Source organism: Biomphalaria glabrata, chromosome 12 (assembly GCF_947242115.1).
Source record: "Biomphalaria glabrata chromosome 12, xgBioGlab47.1, whole genome shotgun sequence".
NCBI lineage: Eukaryota > Metazoa > Mollusca > Gastropoda > Planorbidae > Biomphalaria > Biomphalaria glabrata.
Window position 1 is genome coordinate 12,241,912 of NC_074722.1, and position 19,232 is coordinate 12,261,143.

Genomic DNA, 19,232 nt, shown 5'->3' on the forward strand with positions numbered 1-19,232 from the left:
AGAAATGGACAGAATTTGTGCTTCGTTGAGATTTGCGATTTCTACTTAGAGACATCGAGCCGAACATTATAAATACACTCATATTTTTTTTTTTAAATTTATTTAAAACAAAAGCTATACCTAATTCCATAAAACAATCCTTAAACAAATTTGTTTAAACATTTGTAACTTATGTACAATACATTTATGTACCTTTTTCTCTCAAGCTTTGACTGCATAAAGGGGTTCTGGGGTAAAAAAAAAGTTTGAGAACCAGTGATCTAGATCACTACAAAATTTTCAGTGCTTTTTTCTATATAGTCACCGGAACCATGTAATTTTTTATATTTTTTTTTTTCGATTACGCCGCTTTGCTCTGAAGTAACAATAAAATGTCAACTTCCGTTTTAATCAAAGACAGCAACAAAAAACTAAATTTGTTGTTATATAGAGATCTAGATCTTGATCTAGCCTAGATTCAAGATCTAGCCAACATATTAAACATAGAGAATTTAAAAAGATGTAAAAAATGCCGTTGTTTAAACGTAAAACAAGTACGCTTTCTTTCAATTTACTCTAATTTCCAATATTTTTACCATTTATAACTAACTGTTGTCAGTGTTGTTCACTCACTCACAGAGTCACACTGGCAAAGAGGCGTTGCCCTGATCTGGGGCTGGGTCTCTTGCCGTATTACTCAAGTATTAGAATTCATAAATCATTCAATTACCATTTACATATTATGTCCTATTATATCGTATAGTATATTAGACAAAATATTTAATTGCAGAAAGTCTGAGAAAGTGTTTTAATTATTATTATATTATTATTAATTAATAACAAATTAAATCTAGATCTAGAATCTAGCTGCAATTAGCAAGATCTTACTAGATCTATAACTAAGTCGGTCTAAGTCTAAGATTCTTTTTAGTAGACGTCTTAGTAACTCTTACTGATACTTAGTATTCTTTATTAACTTAATTGTCTTAATTATTTCTTACATCTTGATCTAGACTAGATATCTAGATTTAATAGATTTAGAAAAAAATAGATCTAATTCTAGATAGATCTATGTTATAAAGATATCTAAGTAATGTAACGGTAATGTTATACTATAGACTAGATTACTAGATAGTAGATCTAGACTAGATACTTCAGATAGAATTCTAGAATACTTAATCTCTTAACTTAGTATTAGAAATACGTGTACTGTCTCTACTGACTTCCAGTGACTATACTATACTGTCTTCAAGTGACCACTCTCAATTGTCCTAAGGTTACTACTGTCTGCAACTGACCAAAAGATCCTACTGACTAAAAGTAGATTTAGTCATTCTTGCTTCCTCTTTCTATCTCAGAGGTTTCACTGTATGCCTTTTCACCCTCTTGACCCTAGGTGAACATATAACAGACTGACAATTCTCATACACTTTTTCATTTTAGGCTCCCCTTTACAAGCTATATGATTTTAGCATACCCCTGACACAGCCCTGGTTTGTCTGCCCAAATCATATATTTCTAAGCCGTGTGTGCTTTTTTGTTTGCTCATTATGAACGGCATTGTGTTTCAGTTCATTGTCACTAATTCCATTACACTCTTGCTCTTACGTTTCAAATATTTATCCATAATAAAACAATTAGATAGGCATGCGAAAAAACAAAAACAATTTAATAAACATGAATTACCACTGTATAACTTAAAAATTAATCATAAAATGTGGAAGATTTATAATAAGGCTGATGTCAATGTGTCTTGGAGTTTCAGGGTCATCGGTTGGAAACTTGATAGTGATATATATTGTAGGCATAATCAGGATGAATACTTGCACCTTCATACTTCTCTCATACATGAGGAAATAACTCCTTATGTAGCAGGCACAAATAATATGTTTAATACACATACAATAATAACACCACATAGGAAATATGATATACACAATCCAAGAATAATCAGTAATAACCCTTTATAATGGTACTAACTTATTGACTAGTACAAATCTCAACTGTCAACTGCTTTATAATAACTCCATAGTGACTCTACAATAACTTTCTTAAGTGACTACCTTCTATGACTACCCTTTTACTGACTTCTCTTACTGACTGCTATCAAGTAACTTAGCTCAAGGCTAAAAGTGTTTACCATTAGAAACCATAAGTTATGAAATCCACTCATAATATAAAAATATGGTATCTACTGTATGGCACCGACTGAGGTGGTGACAATTAGTTTGTAAAATCAGTAAATTTGATATTTATGGGCAAAATACAATCTATCACAGGACTCTGGATTAATCATTGTTGTTAATCTTCAATATTATTTCATGCATACAATAGCTTTTGCCAGACACTAGATATTACATGCTCTATTTATATTTCAAAATAATAATAAAATATTTAAATTATAGGCAATGGATTAAAAAATAATCAATATAATATATTTAAGCATACATGCATTCAGACATGTCTCTTGAGGGTCTTACTCTATAGCTTAAGTTTGTCTTTATGTAAATCCAGCACTGATTCATAGGTCTATGATTTAACCTGTTACATCTAGATATAAACAAGTGAAGATTTAGATCTAGAGACCTAAAGTATAAGAAACTACAAAACAACTACATCTATGACTGCAACATGATAAACATGGCATGCCTAGTTTATGACTGTATTTAATTAGTGTTCTTTCCCTCATACAGTACATATGGAGATGATAGTGAAACATATACATTTGTTTTTACCATTTTTTTAAATTTTTTTTTTGCCCCTGGAACATTTTCTAGATCTGATAAAAATCAGAATTTGCATAATATATTTAATAATTGTAAGGGAATCAACTCATTGATGGTTTATTGTTAAAAGATATTTCGTGTTTAATAACAATGGTAAAACACAGACATTGACTTTAGCCTTTAATACACAAGAGTCTGGTTTTTAGCTATGCCAGTCCTTTTTCAGCCGTCCCCATATTGCTTCAGGTCCCTACTCCAGTTTTAGTTCCAGACAGCTCAGACTCTTTCTAATCACTTTAGGCATGGCAACTCTGTCTCTCCCATCAACACAGTTTGTCCATCAGTGCACTTTTGGACACCATAAGCTTGTGCAGAAGCAGGATTATTTCAATGTATATAGCTTAAACAAAATACATAAAAATACAAATTATTGAATGATGGATTAAACAGGTAAAACATAACAGCACTATAATGCAATTATAATATTGAATCACTGGGGGCAAAGTGTTTACATTATAATGTGATAGTGAAAAAGACTTCTTTGCTTATGCCATGTTATTATAATTGTCTTTAGCTGAAAAGCCAGTCAAGTCTCCTTCAACTGGTTCGGGTCTCATCAGGACTGCTTCCACCAGGTCAAGTCTTAGTTCGCCTCGCTCACCATCAACTCCAGACTCCTGGGGAGATGAATCAGATATAGGTCAGTGTCTGGCTGCTACCTTTTACCAGTATTTGTATTGTAATGATAGTGTAATATATTTTTAATGTAGATTTTATTTTAAGTGTTTCTGTCAAAGTAGTTGAGTAGTTGTGATGACTGTAAGGAAAACATTGAGTTGTTATTAGTAATACGCAGTCTCTGCATTCTGTTTAGTCTGAAGCTATCCTTGCAGCTCTATGAATATAAAGTGGTAGGTCTGTCCTTGCATATATTTGCTATTAAACCTTTCTTAAATAATTAAAATTTCTTTAATTACAAAAAAAGGGTTGGTAGAATGGAGATTTTTTTTTTTACACATTTTTATTTGCAGGTGTTCCTTATAATAATTTCAATGGCATAATACCAAAAGAGAAAAGGCCAAGGACACTGACCCTCTCTGAATCAGTTCTTCATGAAGGCCCAGGTGAGTTTCATTATCAAGTTGTATTTTCACATCCATAATATACAATATAGATTTGTTCTTTTTTAAATCAATTGGTTTTTGAGCTAAAGTTATAGGCATCCTTTAGTCCACCTTGTTGGTGGGCCAAAAAGTGCCTAGTTTTGTGGATTTGAAATGTCTGCTTCAGCTTTGCAGTTCAAATTAAGAGCAGGAGAGTATAAATCCATCAAATGTCTGTTTATTTTATGGCTCTCAGTTGTCTTTTGGAAATTTAAGTTATATCAAGTTTAAAAAGAAAAATTTATTTATTGAACATTTGTTCATCATATTGTTCTTATAAAGTTTAGCCCAATGACAGCCTGCAACCCAAGAACTACTAAGTGAACAGTTAATATCACTTTTATAGAGTAAGCACAATGGTCAATGACTTTTACTCGTTTCAATGTTTGTGGGGCTGAGTGAATAAACCACTTCACTAACTAACTAAGGGGGGCATCAAAATCGAAGCCAGAATGTAAACTACAAATTTTTCAATAGAAGATTTAAATTGATTAGAGCAGAAACCCTTTCATTTCACTTGTCCACAAAAAATATTAAATTAAAGCAGAACGAGCGTGCAATAGGAATATGAAAGATGCACTACACATTAGCAGTAATAATGAATATTACTAATGTCAGATAATTATTTGAGCTGGTTTAAGATGCCTTCTAATTCCAATAAAATCTTAATCTCTAAGCAATCTGACCCCCCCCCCCCCCCTCAAAAGGGAACCAATTACATAACTATGTTTTCATTTTGAAAAAAAAAACTACCCTTGAAATCCTAAACAAAGACAAATAACTCTTAATTTTAAAAATTCTTAAAAAAAATATTTTTTTACAATAAAAAAAAATAAACAACTTTAAAAAAATATAAATAGTTTAAAATAAAAGTATATAAAGGTAATATACCTTCAATACTTTTAGAATAAAAACAAGCTTAAAAAAAGACTGTTTCCCTGTTATACACTGTGGTATTGACACTTCGTTAAAAAATGCCCAGGGATAAAAATAATTAGAAACCTATACACATCCAGTCTTCGCTAAAAAAGAGTCACAATGTCTGACATCTTGTTCTGAACAAGAAGTTACGAGCTCTTCTTAATGGAAAGTTAAAAAAACTGCTGCTAGTGTCCTAATGCATCCTACCACTTTAGGCACTTTGGGATAATCTTGTGTGTTCAAAGTTTAATCAGTTTTGTCATCATTTATCAGTAATACAATTTGGTATGAATATGTTGACTGATTGTTTATTTTATTTTATGCTTGTTGTAAGAGTGAATTTCATTTGGCCATATTTCAGTGACCCAAGATGATTCCTTAGAATCGCCACTCAGGACTTGCTCCAGACTTTCCAAAACTCTTCTTGAGATTGTCAGAGACAAAGATGCTCTTTCCTGCTTCAAGGCTTTTCTGAAAAGTCAAATGGCTGAACATCTCATTCAGTTTTGGTGTGAGGCAGAGTCATTTCATGCTGCCACGCTGATGCGTCTCAGGACTCAGTCTCTGCAAAGTATCTCTAAAAGTGCCATTCACAAACGACGAAGTGACAGCATGAAGTTTTGCACCAGCCCTGAGGCAGCTCCACCTGTCTCAGAAAGTATGTCGAAGGGTCTGGATACAAACAGTGAAAGCAACGACATAGTAGAAAATATCTTAAAGGATACAAAAAATATTGATGATGGCACATCCTACATTATTAATTCCTGCCAATCAGGTGATCAAGATTCATCTATAGTGCATCGCCATCCGTCTTGTCAACAGAATCATTCATCATCGGATTTGACTCATCATGACTCTTCTTGCTCAACACTGTCTAATGTTATAGTCACTGCATCCAATAACCCAAACCCTGCGTCCAAAATTTGTGATAACACTAGTACTGTTCCATGTATAGACTCAAATGGCATTCTTGCTAAGCAGCCTGCCTTAGGGAATTGTATAGATGTAGATCCAGCTAATCATCTCACAGAAGTATCAAATACCAAGTCCTTAGAAACACCAGATACCAATAAAACTTTCAGTGAAGGAAGTCAGGAAGATTTAGCTGGAAAACTAAAAAAAAGTAAGACAGTATTGTTGCTTGGACTTACAGTATTATTGCTTTCAAGTATTTAATGTTCAAAAACACTTATGAGTTTCTTTTTTAGTTACTCTTAATCATTATTAGGGGGCGCGGTGGCTGAGTTGTTAATTTGCCTGGCTTCCGAACGGGGGTCCCGGATTTGAATTCTGGGATTTTTTTTTTCTGGATCTTTGGGTGCTTCTGAGTCCACCCAGCTCTAATAGGTACCTGATACTAGTTGGGGAAAATTAAATGTGGTTGGTTGATATGCTGGCCATATGACATCCTCATTAACCGTGGGCCACAGAAACGGATGACCTTAACATCATCTGCCCTGTAGATCACAATGTCAGAAAAGGGAACTTTTTAAAATCATTATTAGCTTCTGTTTTAAACTTATTATTTTAGGAAGTGGAATGTTTGAGCAGCTTAATCCATTTGGCTACCAATAGGGATTTGACTCAGCTGAGTTGTGCTGTGTGCCACAAGGCGGCTCGGAAACCCATTCTCCCCACATTTCCACAAAAGAGATTGAATCAGAGCACACTTAGCTTGGTATAGCATGAATGATACACCAGACAAAGGTTATTCAACAAAATTGAACAGAATATTATTATTTTGGTATTTAATTAACATGGACATCTGTCACCATGCACCTAAATTTCTTTTTAAGAAATTTAAAGTGATCATCAAAATTTTACCTTCCTTTGTAAATTGTGCAATAATTTTTTCCCCCAGCTATGCAATATATAAATTCAAAAGTATTCACAGTTACATTTGTTTTATTTTAGCTATTTATAAATGTATTAATTAAAATTAATCCTAAGTTTTTCTTATAACTAAGACAACTTGGACCTATTTCGTTATATTTATTATAAATTGGGGACTGACTTATTTAGGGGGACTTCTGTCTATAGTTTTGAGATCTAACCCAAGCTATGTGTTTGCTAAGCATCTAATAATAATAATGGCAGTGTCTTCAATTCCGAAGATGAAGGATGAGTGCAGTGTGTCACAAGACTACACAAACCCAGTAGTGACCTGTATATTTTTCTACATCTAGGCTAAGCATCTAAAGGAAGCACAAAATCCTTCTCCTAGATATACCCTCCTCCACACATCCACAAAATAGATTGAAATAAGAAATGCACTGAGCATGCTTGGGAAATGGGTAAAAGAAAAACAGGAATAAAATATTGTTATGGAGTGACTGTCAGTTGTGGAGTAATTATTTGTTGTGCTGAATCTTATTCTCTCCCTTTCTCTCTACTCTACCTCTATGTCCTGTATTCTTTTAAAATGGAAATCCTAAAGTAAGTGAAGAGCCCTGGTAATTGTGTAGATAAAAGAAACAAGAGAGTTTAAATGTCATCTGTGTTTGTCAGGTAAATAGTTAGCAACTTGTGTGTCTGAGTGGGACTGCTTGAGGGGAGAGAAGATAAGCCAGACAAAAAAAAAACAATGTTATCATGTAGTACCTAGTGTCAAAGGTTATGGCCTAAATTGTGCTGATGTGCCAAAACCCCAAAATATCAAATATCCAATACTACACTTATTCACGCCTGCTTTGAACTAAATATGCAGTAGAGAGGGGGGGGAGGGGAACAAACTTTTGGTAGAGTAAGGGTCTTACATGTGAGAGTCCTATTCATTAGAAGTTGAGAGTTAGGATGGAAAACATTCACTGTCTTGGTTTGACTTCTTCTATAATCTTTATTACATTCAAAGCAGAAGGTTTCCTTTACAATCTAGAAGTCTTATGATACCTGTTGGTCTTATATTAGTATGTTTCTTTGGCATTACTAATAACCTGATGAGTCTACAAGACCAATTGCATTAACTTTTACATGGTATTTTTAGACAAAAACTTTATGTAGCATCAAATTTCAATATTGAGATCCTCTAGTGAGATCCCTTAAAGAAATACATGATTTTTTTTATTATTTTTTTTTTTTTGAGGGATTGTGTAGCCGGTACAATGAACATCTGTCTTTGCTTCTCCAACAGATGTCCATGTGGCTTGGGTGAACATAAGAACATCAGGGACTAAAACTTCTGGGCTCATCAGCTTGATAGCCTAATGTTATAACACTTGATAGCCTAATGTTATAACACTTGATAGCCTAATGTTATACCACTTGAGAGCCTAATGTTATACCACTTGATAACCTAATGTTATACCACTTGAGTGCCTAATGTTATACCACTTGATTACCTAATGTTATACCACCTGATAGCCTAATGTTATACCACTGAACTACAACTTTCCATTGGAACAGTGTTTTAAATAATGCACAAATTATCAATAAACAAATGTTTGGTGCATAGACATTCAATTATAATGCCAAGTTTTGTCTCTACATTCTTCAGGTATAGAGAGAGATGCAGTGACTATTTTTTCCACCTTTTTAGCTAAAGATGCTCCTCAGCCAATAGGTGTGGAGGATAACCTCAGAGCTGAAGCAATAAGTAAATATTTCTTAAAGATTTCATAGTATTGAATTGTTCAAGGACTTTGTTATTACGATAGAATAGCACATGTGTTATTATGTTAGTCAAACTCTCCTGTTTCTTCATAATAACAAATTTGTTTTTTCATTTCAATTCTCTTTATATTATCTTTTAATAAAAATACTTTATAAAATCTTCTTTCAAATTTAAAAAGAAATTACTCCCATACTTTCTAATGGATTCATTTTATCGAATGTTATTTCTTAGCCTTTCAAACTTTTCTACCACTGCTAACTTTTCATTTGTAGTTGTTCTGTCTTCACTAGTGATCAAATGTAACATGCACACTTTTATCATTTGATATTCCATGTCTGTTAATATTAATTTTTACATAATTACTACATTTCCATGCGTATGAACATTTAAACTAGAGATGTTGCTTTGAACAAAAAAACTTTTATGCAAATTTTTATTGTATTTTCTTTTTACATTTTAAAAAATTTTTTGTAGCTCATTCTAAATTTTTTTTTCCTACATAAACCTTTTGCACAGGTCAAATCTGTAAAGAGAATGGTCAAGTCGACCCAGAATGTTTTGTCGGCTGCCAGAGATTTGTTCTAAGTAAACTGGAGTCTGAGTGAGTCAGCACTGAATGTGTCCATCTTTGCCATGTATAGATTGTCATGTATATATCAATCAACACACTAAACATTTTCTAAACGAGTTTTGAAAGTTTTCTTGGGGGAGACAAGGCAAATGTTATCTATTTTTAAAGCCAGGTGATCAAGAGTGTTATTGCAGAATGAACCTACTATCTTTCCTTTATTAGGTAAATTTTAAAAAATTAAGCCTTTAACAAAAACACTCAACTGATTTATTGTAACAATCTCAGCTCTAATTTCATTACTCATCACATTGAGTTGTGGCCACAGAATTAGTTCTTTTTTCTCTTCATTCTTAGATGTTTGTGATAAAATTAAAAGAAAAAAAAAATGTTGATTTTTGCTACCCTCTCTTAGCATGGTTCCAAAGGAATCATTAGAAAACTATATTTATAATTGATGTAGCTAGTATACACTATAATAATGCTATTACAGACTCATATGCTAGCCTAAATAATAAATCCTTAGACAATGTTTTTATCCATTATAAATCTTAAGACAAGGATTATATCCATTATAAATCTTAAGACAAAGATAATCAGTGACATTGTTGTAGTATTTTATGTCGTGAGAGACGATAGACAAGGATATTAATTAGAAATCTTTGAGACAAGTTTTGTATCCATTTTAAATCTTTAGACAAGTTTTGTATCCATTTTAAATCTTTAGACAAGTTTTGTATCCATTTTAAATCTTTAGACAAGTTTTGTATCCATTTTAAATCTTTAGACAAGTTTTGTATCCATTTTAAATCTTTAGACAAGGATTTTATCCATCATAAATCTTCAGACAAGTTTTATGCATATTATAAACCCTTAGTCAAGATTTATGCCCATTATAATATACAACTAAATTCTGTATGGTTTCTTTCCAAGAGGAGGTAATCTCTCCTTATAGATGTATTTGTTTAAAAGAAGGGAGGCAAATTGAAGCCAACAAGGGGAAGCTTTGATGGATTATGCAAAGATGATGTTGTTTTGATTAATGCATTGAAATGAAATACGAAACATGAATAAATTAACTCTGAATGGTAGAAAAAAATTCATGTTTTATTTTCACATTTGTCCAGATATTACCAGTCTTTCAAAGACAGTGAGTTTCACTGCCTCCACCAAGTTAACTTATTGACTGGGGAGAAGATCTACCTGCCAGACATTTTGTTGAATGAAAACGCTTTGATTTACTTTATGGAGGTCAGTGCTTTCTATTATGGACATTGTCAAACAAGCCATAACAAAACCTAGTACAAATGTAATTAGAAAATAGTTTTTGATTTGAGTTTCAGGTTAAGGTCTGCAGTGTAACATATGTTGGCTTAGGTCTTAAAAGTAAAAAACAGAAATACATATATCTTGACTTTTTAGCATATTATCATACTTATGTTGTGGCTTATATCTATGCAACTTTTAAAAGGGAGTCTATATTTCTTTACTTTTAATGTCTGATATGTTTTCTATTCCGCAAATGCTGTTAAATTGTAACTATGTAACCTGGTTAAATAGAAGTAATTGGATTTCAACATTATTCTGGCATTCCAATAGAAATAATTACATATATATTTTTTTTTTAAAGTTAATAAGTTTGAATTCTATTTGTAATTAATTCTGTTGTATAACATTATAGCCAGGACAACAAATAGATTCTAGTATTGCCGAAGCTTGCTTGTAGTCTGAATTAAAAGTCATTTTAATTTTTCTTTCTATCAGTCTGGTAGCCATGTAATACAAACAATGCTGTCAGTCTGGTAGCCATGTAATACAAACAATGCTGTCAGTCTGGTAGCCATGTAATACAAACAATGCTGTCAGTCTGGTAGCCATGTAATACAAACAATGCTGTCAGTCTGGTAGCCATGTAATACAAACAATGCTGTCAGTCTGGTAGCCATGTAATACAAACAATGCTGTCAGTCTGGTAGCCATGTAATACAAACAATGCTGGCTAGAGCCCTGCCACAACATTTCTTACTTTAATGTTTTGTTGTCTGCTGGTGTGTAGTTCATGGAGCAGGAAGGAGCCAGTGACCTGATGCAGATGTGGCTGGCTGTGGACAACTTTCAGCAACAGCTGACCTCAACCAATGGCTCCTATGATGCAGAACAGGCTCAGGCTGATGCTATGGTCATTTATGACAAGTTAGTTTCATCTGTGTGTGTGTCTGTGTTTATATGTGTTACAAACTGTAAATGAGGACAGTATTTCGTTAAACATTAATTTCTTGGGAAGCACATCCTTCAGTCTTAGAGGATCACCTGGAGTTGGGACATATGTAGTGTATCCTATTAACTGTCAAAGAACTGCAAACTAAGTATGATTCATAGCATATTGTGAGCACATTCTTGAAGACAAGTCATAATTACAACTACACCTAACTATCCCATATAAATAAACTAATTGAGAAATCTTTCATTCTATGATCAATAAGATGATCATTCATTGGCATTGTTTATAAATACTTGTGATAGAATTTTAATGTATAAAGCCTTATGTGGTTATTTATGTATTATCTTTTTTTTGACTGCTATGATGTAATTTTGTATTTTCTCCTGACAGGTACTTCTCTCTCCAGGCCACCAACCCAATAGGTTTTGATGACAAGATGAGATTTGAGATTGAAGGAAACATATGCCGGGAGGGTGGCCCACTGCCTGGCTGTTTTACTAAAGCTAAAAACATTGTTTTGAAGATCATTGATAAGGTTGGTTCTAGTGACTACTTATTTGTATTATGTCCCTTAATAAGATGATGACTTTTAACTATTTTAATCTGACTGATATGTTGTCTTGAGAAAGTTAACATGCTCAAATTAAAATTAAAGCCAGGAAACAGACTTGCATCTTTGAAATTAAGGAACAGACATTATGAATATGTTGCTGTCAATTAGTATAATTATTGATGAATTATGAAATTAATTTTAATGATCAACTGTAGTGGTAGTCATAAACACAGTACCGGTACAATTTTAAATAATACAGTAGTATTTAAAATAGCTTTATGAATATAAGCTACAATCTTCAATAATATAGTAGTATTTAAAATAGCTTTATTATGAATATAAGCTACTATTTGTGACTTTCTTCCAACTTTTTCTTTTTTGTAATGTCAAGCTGTCTTGCTGTTCAGAATCTTCACCTATCTCTTTGTCTGTTGGACCATTGGGGCACCACAAAAGATCTGTTAACCATCATTCTCCATTCCTGTCTTTTGCCTTGGACAAGACTTCCATTCTTTTTTGTTGTCTTCCCATTGCTTTCTCTGTTTGCCTGTTCTTCTTTTTCCTGGTACTGTTCCCTGAAGGAAGGTCTTTGCGAGCATATGCTAGTGTTATTCTGATGGTCAAAGACTCAGCTTATAATTGTGTTTGTGTCTTCTGTCCAGTTGTATTTCAGTAACTACCTACAGAGTCAGATCTACTATAGGTATTTGTCTGACCTCATCTGCACTGTCCAGATGTCTGAAGACATGCCAAGTAAAGTCAGCCATAAAGGTCACAAAAGAACAGGTGAGCTGCTTTCTTAAGATATTCCAGAACTAAGCAAAAGCTAAACTGCTAGTGAAGTCCAACCACTGTTACTGATGATAACCTTAGTTTTAATGTAAGTTGGTTCTGTAACTTTTAATCTCTTATGTTTTTGTGACCATATAAAGTGCAACTTTAAGTAGAAACAATGTTTAGAGAGATCAGACAATGAAAGCTGCTCATTGAGTAAATCTTCCCTTTTTTCTTCCAGTTTTGGCCATTAAAAATAAACTGCTGTGTTGAGCAGCTTCAATAAATGTCTTAGTGCATTAGAAGAGACTATATGGTACTTTGTACATCACATTCCAAAAGCTGTGGAAGGGGTGGGGGAGTGGAGGATATAACCAATCATAGATTTCTTATAGTTTCCAGATTTTTCCCCATCAAGGCATTGCCAGAGGCAAATATTTTTGTGCTTTGACTTCTTTTATGTAAAAAATTTTTTATAAACAGTCTTAAAATGACATATGTGAGAACTTGTTTGTTATTTTCAATCAAATCTAACAAAACTTACCCCATGGATTTACCTTATTTTATTTATTTTTTTTAGAGAGTGACGCATCATCCGAGCACAGTGTTGGTAGCCACAGCACTGGGGCTGAAAGCGTGGTCTCTCGCAACACTTTGCTTGCAGTTGATACCAGGAAAACGCGCAAAGGTGCAGTCATTGAAGGTGACTTTAGCATGAACATGGATATGTTGAACCCTGATGACCTCTGGAAAAGGCCAGCTGCAAAGTATGTCTCTATCTTAGAATCTTTTTTTTTAATTTTTTATAGAAAATTTTGAGGACTTTTAGATTTTTATATAGTATATAGATTCTTTAAAAAAAAAGAAAATCTTTAAAAGTAAACCTGCTTGTAAACCATGTGACCTATGGAGGTAAATGTTGAAGTTATATTTTAGATTGTGTGTCCAACACAATGACGATCTCTTCAACTGTGTCAATAAAGCAGAAAATGCCACTGGTAAAGGGGCATATCCTCTTATTGCAAGTGAAATATATATTATCCACTTCTATATTTGGGCTTTCAATTGAGTGCTCTACTGTTAGTTCACATCTTTTTAAACCTTTAGGACATGGCATGAAATAGATGTACAAATCAACAACGAACCATTAGACACATTTATTAAATAATAGCCACAGAGGATTGGCTTAACTAATGGGCATCAGGAAACACAGACAGAGCCATGTACAAAGAAATGACCATGCCTAACAAATTGGATGCTATTCACTTCCTCCCCGCAAAGAGCAATCTACAATCTTCCAACTAAGGACAGGACACACACCTCTGTTAAATTACCATCTCAATAAAAGAAATCCCACACAACTCCCCCTTTGTAGACACTGCGCCCACCCTTATGAAACCGTAAACCATATCCTTTTTGAATGCCCCTCCCTAATCCACCTTAGGCAGACCCTACTACCACTCCAGCCCAATATAACCAACACCCTGTATGGCAGTGCTCAACAACTGAAAAAAACAGCACACTATTTTTCCTTGGCACAGTCTGCAAAAGAGCTGACAGCTCCGCAGCAAAAAACTGGCTAGAAGAAGAATATGTTCAGATCTGTTAGTCTTGACTCTACAATTGACGTTGCTTTGTAACCTGAGTGCATTCATTGAAAAAACATTTCATCAGTGTTTAGGAACTGTCTTTTTTTCATTACTATAGATGGGTATATAAGATAGACACAGTCAAGTCTGGATTATGTGTTCACCTTGACCTTGTGTGGTGCAACATCATCTCTTTGTGTTTTATTTTTGTTACCTTCCTCTTATTTCCACCCCATTCCTAAATCAGAAATGATCCTTCCTCCATCACCAGCAACTTGATCCTGGGCTCAGTGAATGAACTTGGACAGTTTGTCTCACACTTTGAACCAGATATAGAGGCAGAGAAAAAGAAAGGTAATGCTTTTTTTACTTCTATTACTAAAAAGAATGAATTCAAATCTCTTTTTTATCAAGGGCTCCTCACTTTATTTGAAACAGCCACATGTGGTAATCTCAAAGTAGCAAAGTTACTGACTCATTTGTTTATATTGGATACATCCAATGCTCCGGATACATTTTACTCTCATAGCACATACCCTACCCTGCAGAAAAACCACTAGCTACAGAAACACCAAAGCAAACAAGCATGCAATGTCTTTGCTTTATGTGTTAATTGTTGCACTTTTTATGATTATGTATACTTTTCTAATTTTCTTTTTCATATGAATTGTACAAATTTCCTTGAAAGATTAATGTCATGCAATTTGACCTTGAGCATTGAACTCTACCTAATCAATTCAAAGACTTGTGGCTGTATACAAACTCATGGGAATGTTTTGTTTGTTTCCATTAGATATGAAGAATATTACATTCTAGCCCAGACCTCCAAAAGGATGGCAGGGTATGGTGTCGGGTAGGGTTTGAACTGGGGACCATTGAGACAACAGTTCAGAGCATACACCACATTACCAGGCAGCCATAGATTATAGATTTTAGTTCAATAAAACTGAGGGAAAATTTTCATCCAGTACAATCAAACTAAACAGAGACTTCAGAAATAACTTTCATGTAGCATGTAACTTGTTGTAACATGTAACTTGATGTAACATATAACTTGATATCAATTTTGTAAATATAAGTGAATGAACAAAAGGAACTTAGTCAATTCAAACATTTACCCAACTGAGATTTGGAACATTTCTAATAGACCTACATTCTTATGTCGATGATCTGTTTACCTCCATTTTTATTCCTTATTTTTTAACACAATAAAAATGTGCTGCTTCTAAATGTTCTCTCTATCTCTGCTCTGTAACATATGGTTGAGAAAAAAGGTAATGTTAGATCACAGACCTTAAAACTGTGTAAATATATCTTGTTTGAAAAGTAAAATGAACAAAATGTTTTAAATTCATTGTTATGTTTTAATAAATTTTCAGGCCCTCTCCTGTTTAAAAGGCGGAAAGAAAAAGAAAAGGTAACAATAGTTTTGGTTGTTTCTTGCTTATTACTTAATGTAACCCTAAGTGCACTTTATGCAAATTTGTTTTACTCATTTTGATGTTCAAAGTATTACATAACTTTTAAAGCTCATCTAGATATGAGGTGGTCAATAATAGTCAAACTGAATTTCCATTTGATTGGACCAATAAAAATTATATTTTATCTTATCTTATCTTATATTAATAAAAAATATTGTAATCCAGGAGGAGGAAGAGATGGCCCTGCGCATAGCACAGATGATCATCTCTGATGTCAACACAATGACAAAGACAGGGGAGACTATGCTGAAGGTAGCCAAGAGTTGATGGCACATGGTTTAATTGAAGTGCTCATTCCATTTAATCAAAACCTCGTCTATTGCACCATACCGTCATAGAGATTAAATCAATCCAAAATAACTCTACTGAGAGTAGACTCACAAGCCAATAAAGAGACTGTTGTCAGTTGTAAATAAAGGAAACTGTTTCTACTTTATAATGTGGCAGCTGGCAGATTTGTTAATGTTATCCCCAAAATATCTTGTGAAACTTGTTACTATATTGTTTATATTACTTTTGTTGTAGGAGTGAATATGTACTGACATATCATTATATAACGAAATATATCTATTTCTTTTATAAAGTACGTTCATTGTTTAAATCTAGTCTTCCTTGTGCCATTTTCTATTCAACATCACAGAGTTCGCCTCACTGTAGCTTCCATTGTTAGCCCACCAAAGCAAAACCTGTTGGAACCTTATAGCCCTATTGTGTGTACTTAAATCTCAGTCAACTTTAAAGTTTTCTTTCTTCCTTTGTTCTGTGTTTTTAACTTTCACTGATAAACTAAATGCTTGCTTGTATATTCAATGACTTGTACAGTTTAGTTCTCTAATCACAGCTGTTGACTAAATCCATTCTCCATTTAGGGGCTTCATATCAACTTCATTTCAGAATGACATTAAAATAGCAGATATGGCTTGGTACTTTTAGACTGGCAGACTGATGCAATATCACATCAAAGTTAGATCACAATTATGTTTGTGTGTGTGTGTGTGTGGCCTCTACTCCTGTCTGAATAAGCACACACTCTTTTTTTTTTTTTTTTTTTTTTCCTGTCCTCTGGTTAGCATTAAATTTGTCTATGTTTGTACATAGTGAGATTTACAAACCAAAATTTGGTCCAAGTGTGAAGAGTGTGTATAATCATTTTATTTATTTGTTGGTTTGATCCTTGCTTGATTTAATTAATTATCTTATTAAACCAAACATTGTTACATCTGATACTCCGATGTCAAGACAATGAAACTTTAACACATAACAACAAAATATTTTAAATGTAACTTGTTTAAATAAATCTTTATTTCTATGTATATTCTAATGGGTAATATAAGCACAAACTGAATATTGGGATGATTTAATACCCCCCACCACCCCCTTATTTCCAAGATTTACTGGGGAGAGATGATTGCTGCATAGCCAAACCATTTTGTGAATAGAATATGCCAACACATTATTGAGTTAGTTGGAATAATTGTGTGGCATAAAAGTGGGGAACTGAAAAAAAGTTGCACATAAATTAACAGCGACTCCATTCAAATTCATGTTCAGCATTATAATGATGCTATATTTTCTATGCTGCCCATTTTTTAAAACAGTTTGTACTGGGCAATAATCCATTAAATTTAGCTACATTTTTTTAATATGTACATTATATTTTGGTGTGTCCTGCATGGGGTAAAGATTATTGCTGTGTGTCACTGGACATAAGAGTGTTTGGGGGAGGGTGGGGTTTTTGAGAGTTTTTTTGTGTGATTTGTTCAGCTTGTACTGCCATGTACAGTGCCAAAACAAGAGAAATTAATGTAACTATGTTAAGCTTTAGGCATCTATCAACAAAGTTTACATGGTAAGGATTATATAGTATAGGCATTCATGATAGTTTCCTGTGTTTCCAAACTGTTCATAAATTGTGCATTATGAATGTGATAACCTAATAAGGTATTTATTGGCAACATCAAACTCTGGGTAAGTTAATAGATTATAGCATAGAGGCTGTAAAACAAATTTGTGAAAAATCAAGGAATTGCAGCTTTCTATTAAATCTGCACTGTGTGCATCCAAAAGTTTTCTGTCATTCATGGAAGAGTAACCTGGTTAGTTTAAATACACCATTCATCATATGCTAATTTATTACCGTACTGATGTAGAGGACATCAGATTAAAAATTCCTTTATTATCAGACTTATTAAATGTCATAGTTTTAAAACTGGTGGCTTTGATCATTCATAGTTTTTATTTGACTAATACCACAATGTTTAACATCTACTAAACTTTATTCTTTCCCACTGTCAAGGTAGAACAAAAATGCATGCATAGAATTCATGACTGTCTACAGCCCTTTCTTACTATATGACTTGTCCTCTAGTGCATAACTAAGCACTTAGACTAGGCTGCATACATTGTAAGTCTTATGACCTTTTAAACTGGTGTAGACTTAAAAATTCAAAATGTCAGGACATAGACTAATGGTACAGATACTAAGCTGATTTGAACATTCTTGAAAAGCATGTTTTAGTTAGTTCAAAGATACTTGACAATGTTTGAGAAGCATGTTTTAGTTCAAAGATAATTGACAAAGAAAACTTTTTAAAGTATGTCTAGTAATGTCAGTACGGTAGTGTGATGTCCTCTGCAATCTTTCTGCATTGATTGTGAAATCAAATGGAACAATTTGTCTTTCACTTGAGAACTTTTGTAAGCTCTATTGATTCAAACAAATAAACACAAATATTTAATCTATTGTAATTTAAACTGAACCTTGTGGATTTTCTTTCAAATGTTGTTTTGTTTATGTTGATTCAAGATAAAAAGTAGAAAAATTGCATTCTTGTTTTTCTTCTGTGATAGTTACCAACTACCAGGAGATAGAATAACATTGTGACATTGATGCAATACTCTGATCAAAGTGAACAGTTAGTTCTGAAACATTAACACAAACTTTTGGAACCCAATGATGGTTCCAGGCTTGCATTGAGTGCAATCTGCATTGGATCTAACTAGAACTGACCCTTGTTTCAATCTTTCCATAAAAATAAAAAAGTCCATTGAATTCATCGAAAAGTATTTTATTGCATAATGTATTCAGCCAAAATGTAACAAGTAATGATAAATCTCTGTACACTTAAAACTAGATCAATGTTTCTGTATAAATATAAAAATCTGTGAAAAACAATTTAAAATAATGTAGGTAAGTGCACATGTTTTAAACATGAACTTTCTAAATTTGAATGGGTCAATCTACAAAGTAAAATAAATGTTTCAATACGTAAGTAAAGAGCCTCTTTCTAAAAACTGAAACCATGACTTAAATCTGTGTTATGATATAGTGATTGGTCTAAGTAAAAATAAAAAAACAATAAAGTACTAAATGTATTTACAATAACAAGTAGATCCCAACAAGCAATCATCTGGGGATCAAGCTGCAGGGCTGACAATAATAGCTCCTATCAAGACATAGCTCTGTTTTGAAACAAGTTTCATTTCTTCTATATAAAATAGTCATTTGTACAATGGTTCAAAAAATGTAGAAGATTTGACACCGGTATGTAAGCCTATTGTTTGTTTTCTAAGCAATAACATTGGCATCTAGAATGACTTATGGAAGTGATGAAATAGTTTTGAAGAAAAAATTATTAAAAACTTTA

The 19,232-nt window shown here is 33.2% G+C and overlaps 1 protein-coding gene across 2 annotated transcripts; it reads left to right on the forward strand.

Annotated features, from left to right (window-relative positions):
• Nucleotides 1-350: 350 nt before the first annotated feature.
• Nucleotides 351-18,948, forward strand: LOC106056158 (A-kinase anchor protein 10, mitochondrial-like). Of its 2 annotated transcripts, none has more exons than XM_013212760.2 (14): nucleotides 351-533; nucleotides 3,280-3,405; nucleotides 3,737-3,829; nucleotides 5,151-5,912; nucleotides 8,283-8,381; nucleotides 8,916-9,000; nucleotides 10,095-10,218; nucleotides 11,024-11,160; nucleotides 11,579-11,723; nucleotides 12,404-12,527; nucleotides 13,096-13,282; nucleotides 14,352-14,458; nucleotides 15,484-15,521; nucleotides 15,751-18,948. In XM_013212760.2, exons 1-14 carry the CDS (start codon nucleotides 509-511, stop codon nucleotides 15,850-15,852), a joined length of 2,154 nt encoding a protein of 717 aa, XP_013068214.2. In that variant the 5' UTR covers nucleotides 351-508; the 3' UTR covers nucleotides 15,853-18,948. The 2 variants fall into 2 exon arrangements, with proteins under 2 accessions (XP_013068214.2, XP_013068215.2); XM_013212761.2 differs by having other exon boundaries at nucleotides 14,376-14,458.
• The last annotated feature ends 284 nt before the right edge of the window (nucleotides 18,949-19,232 follow it).

What these genes read in the sequence shown, in the direction of transcription:
- LOC106056158 (XM_013212760.2), top strand. Translation starts at nt 509, where the DNA reads ATGCCGTTGTTTAAACGTAAAACAA. An exon ending in CTTTGATTTACTTTATGGAG is followed by an intron (nt 10,219 to 11,023) that starts GTCAGTGCTTTC and finishes GCTGGTGTGTAG; the next exon opens with TTCATGGAGCAGGAAGGAGC. An exon ending in TAAAGGTCACAAAAGAACAG is followed by an intron (nt 12,528 to 13,095) that starts GTGAGCTGCTTT and finishes TATTTTTTTTAG; the next exon opens with AGAGTGACGCATCATCCGAG.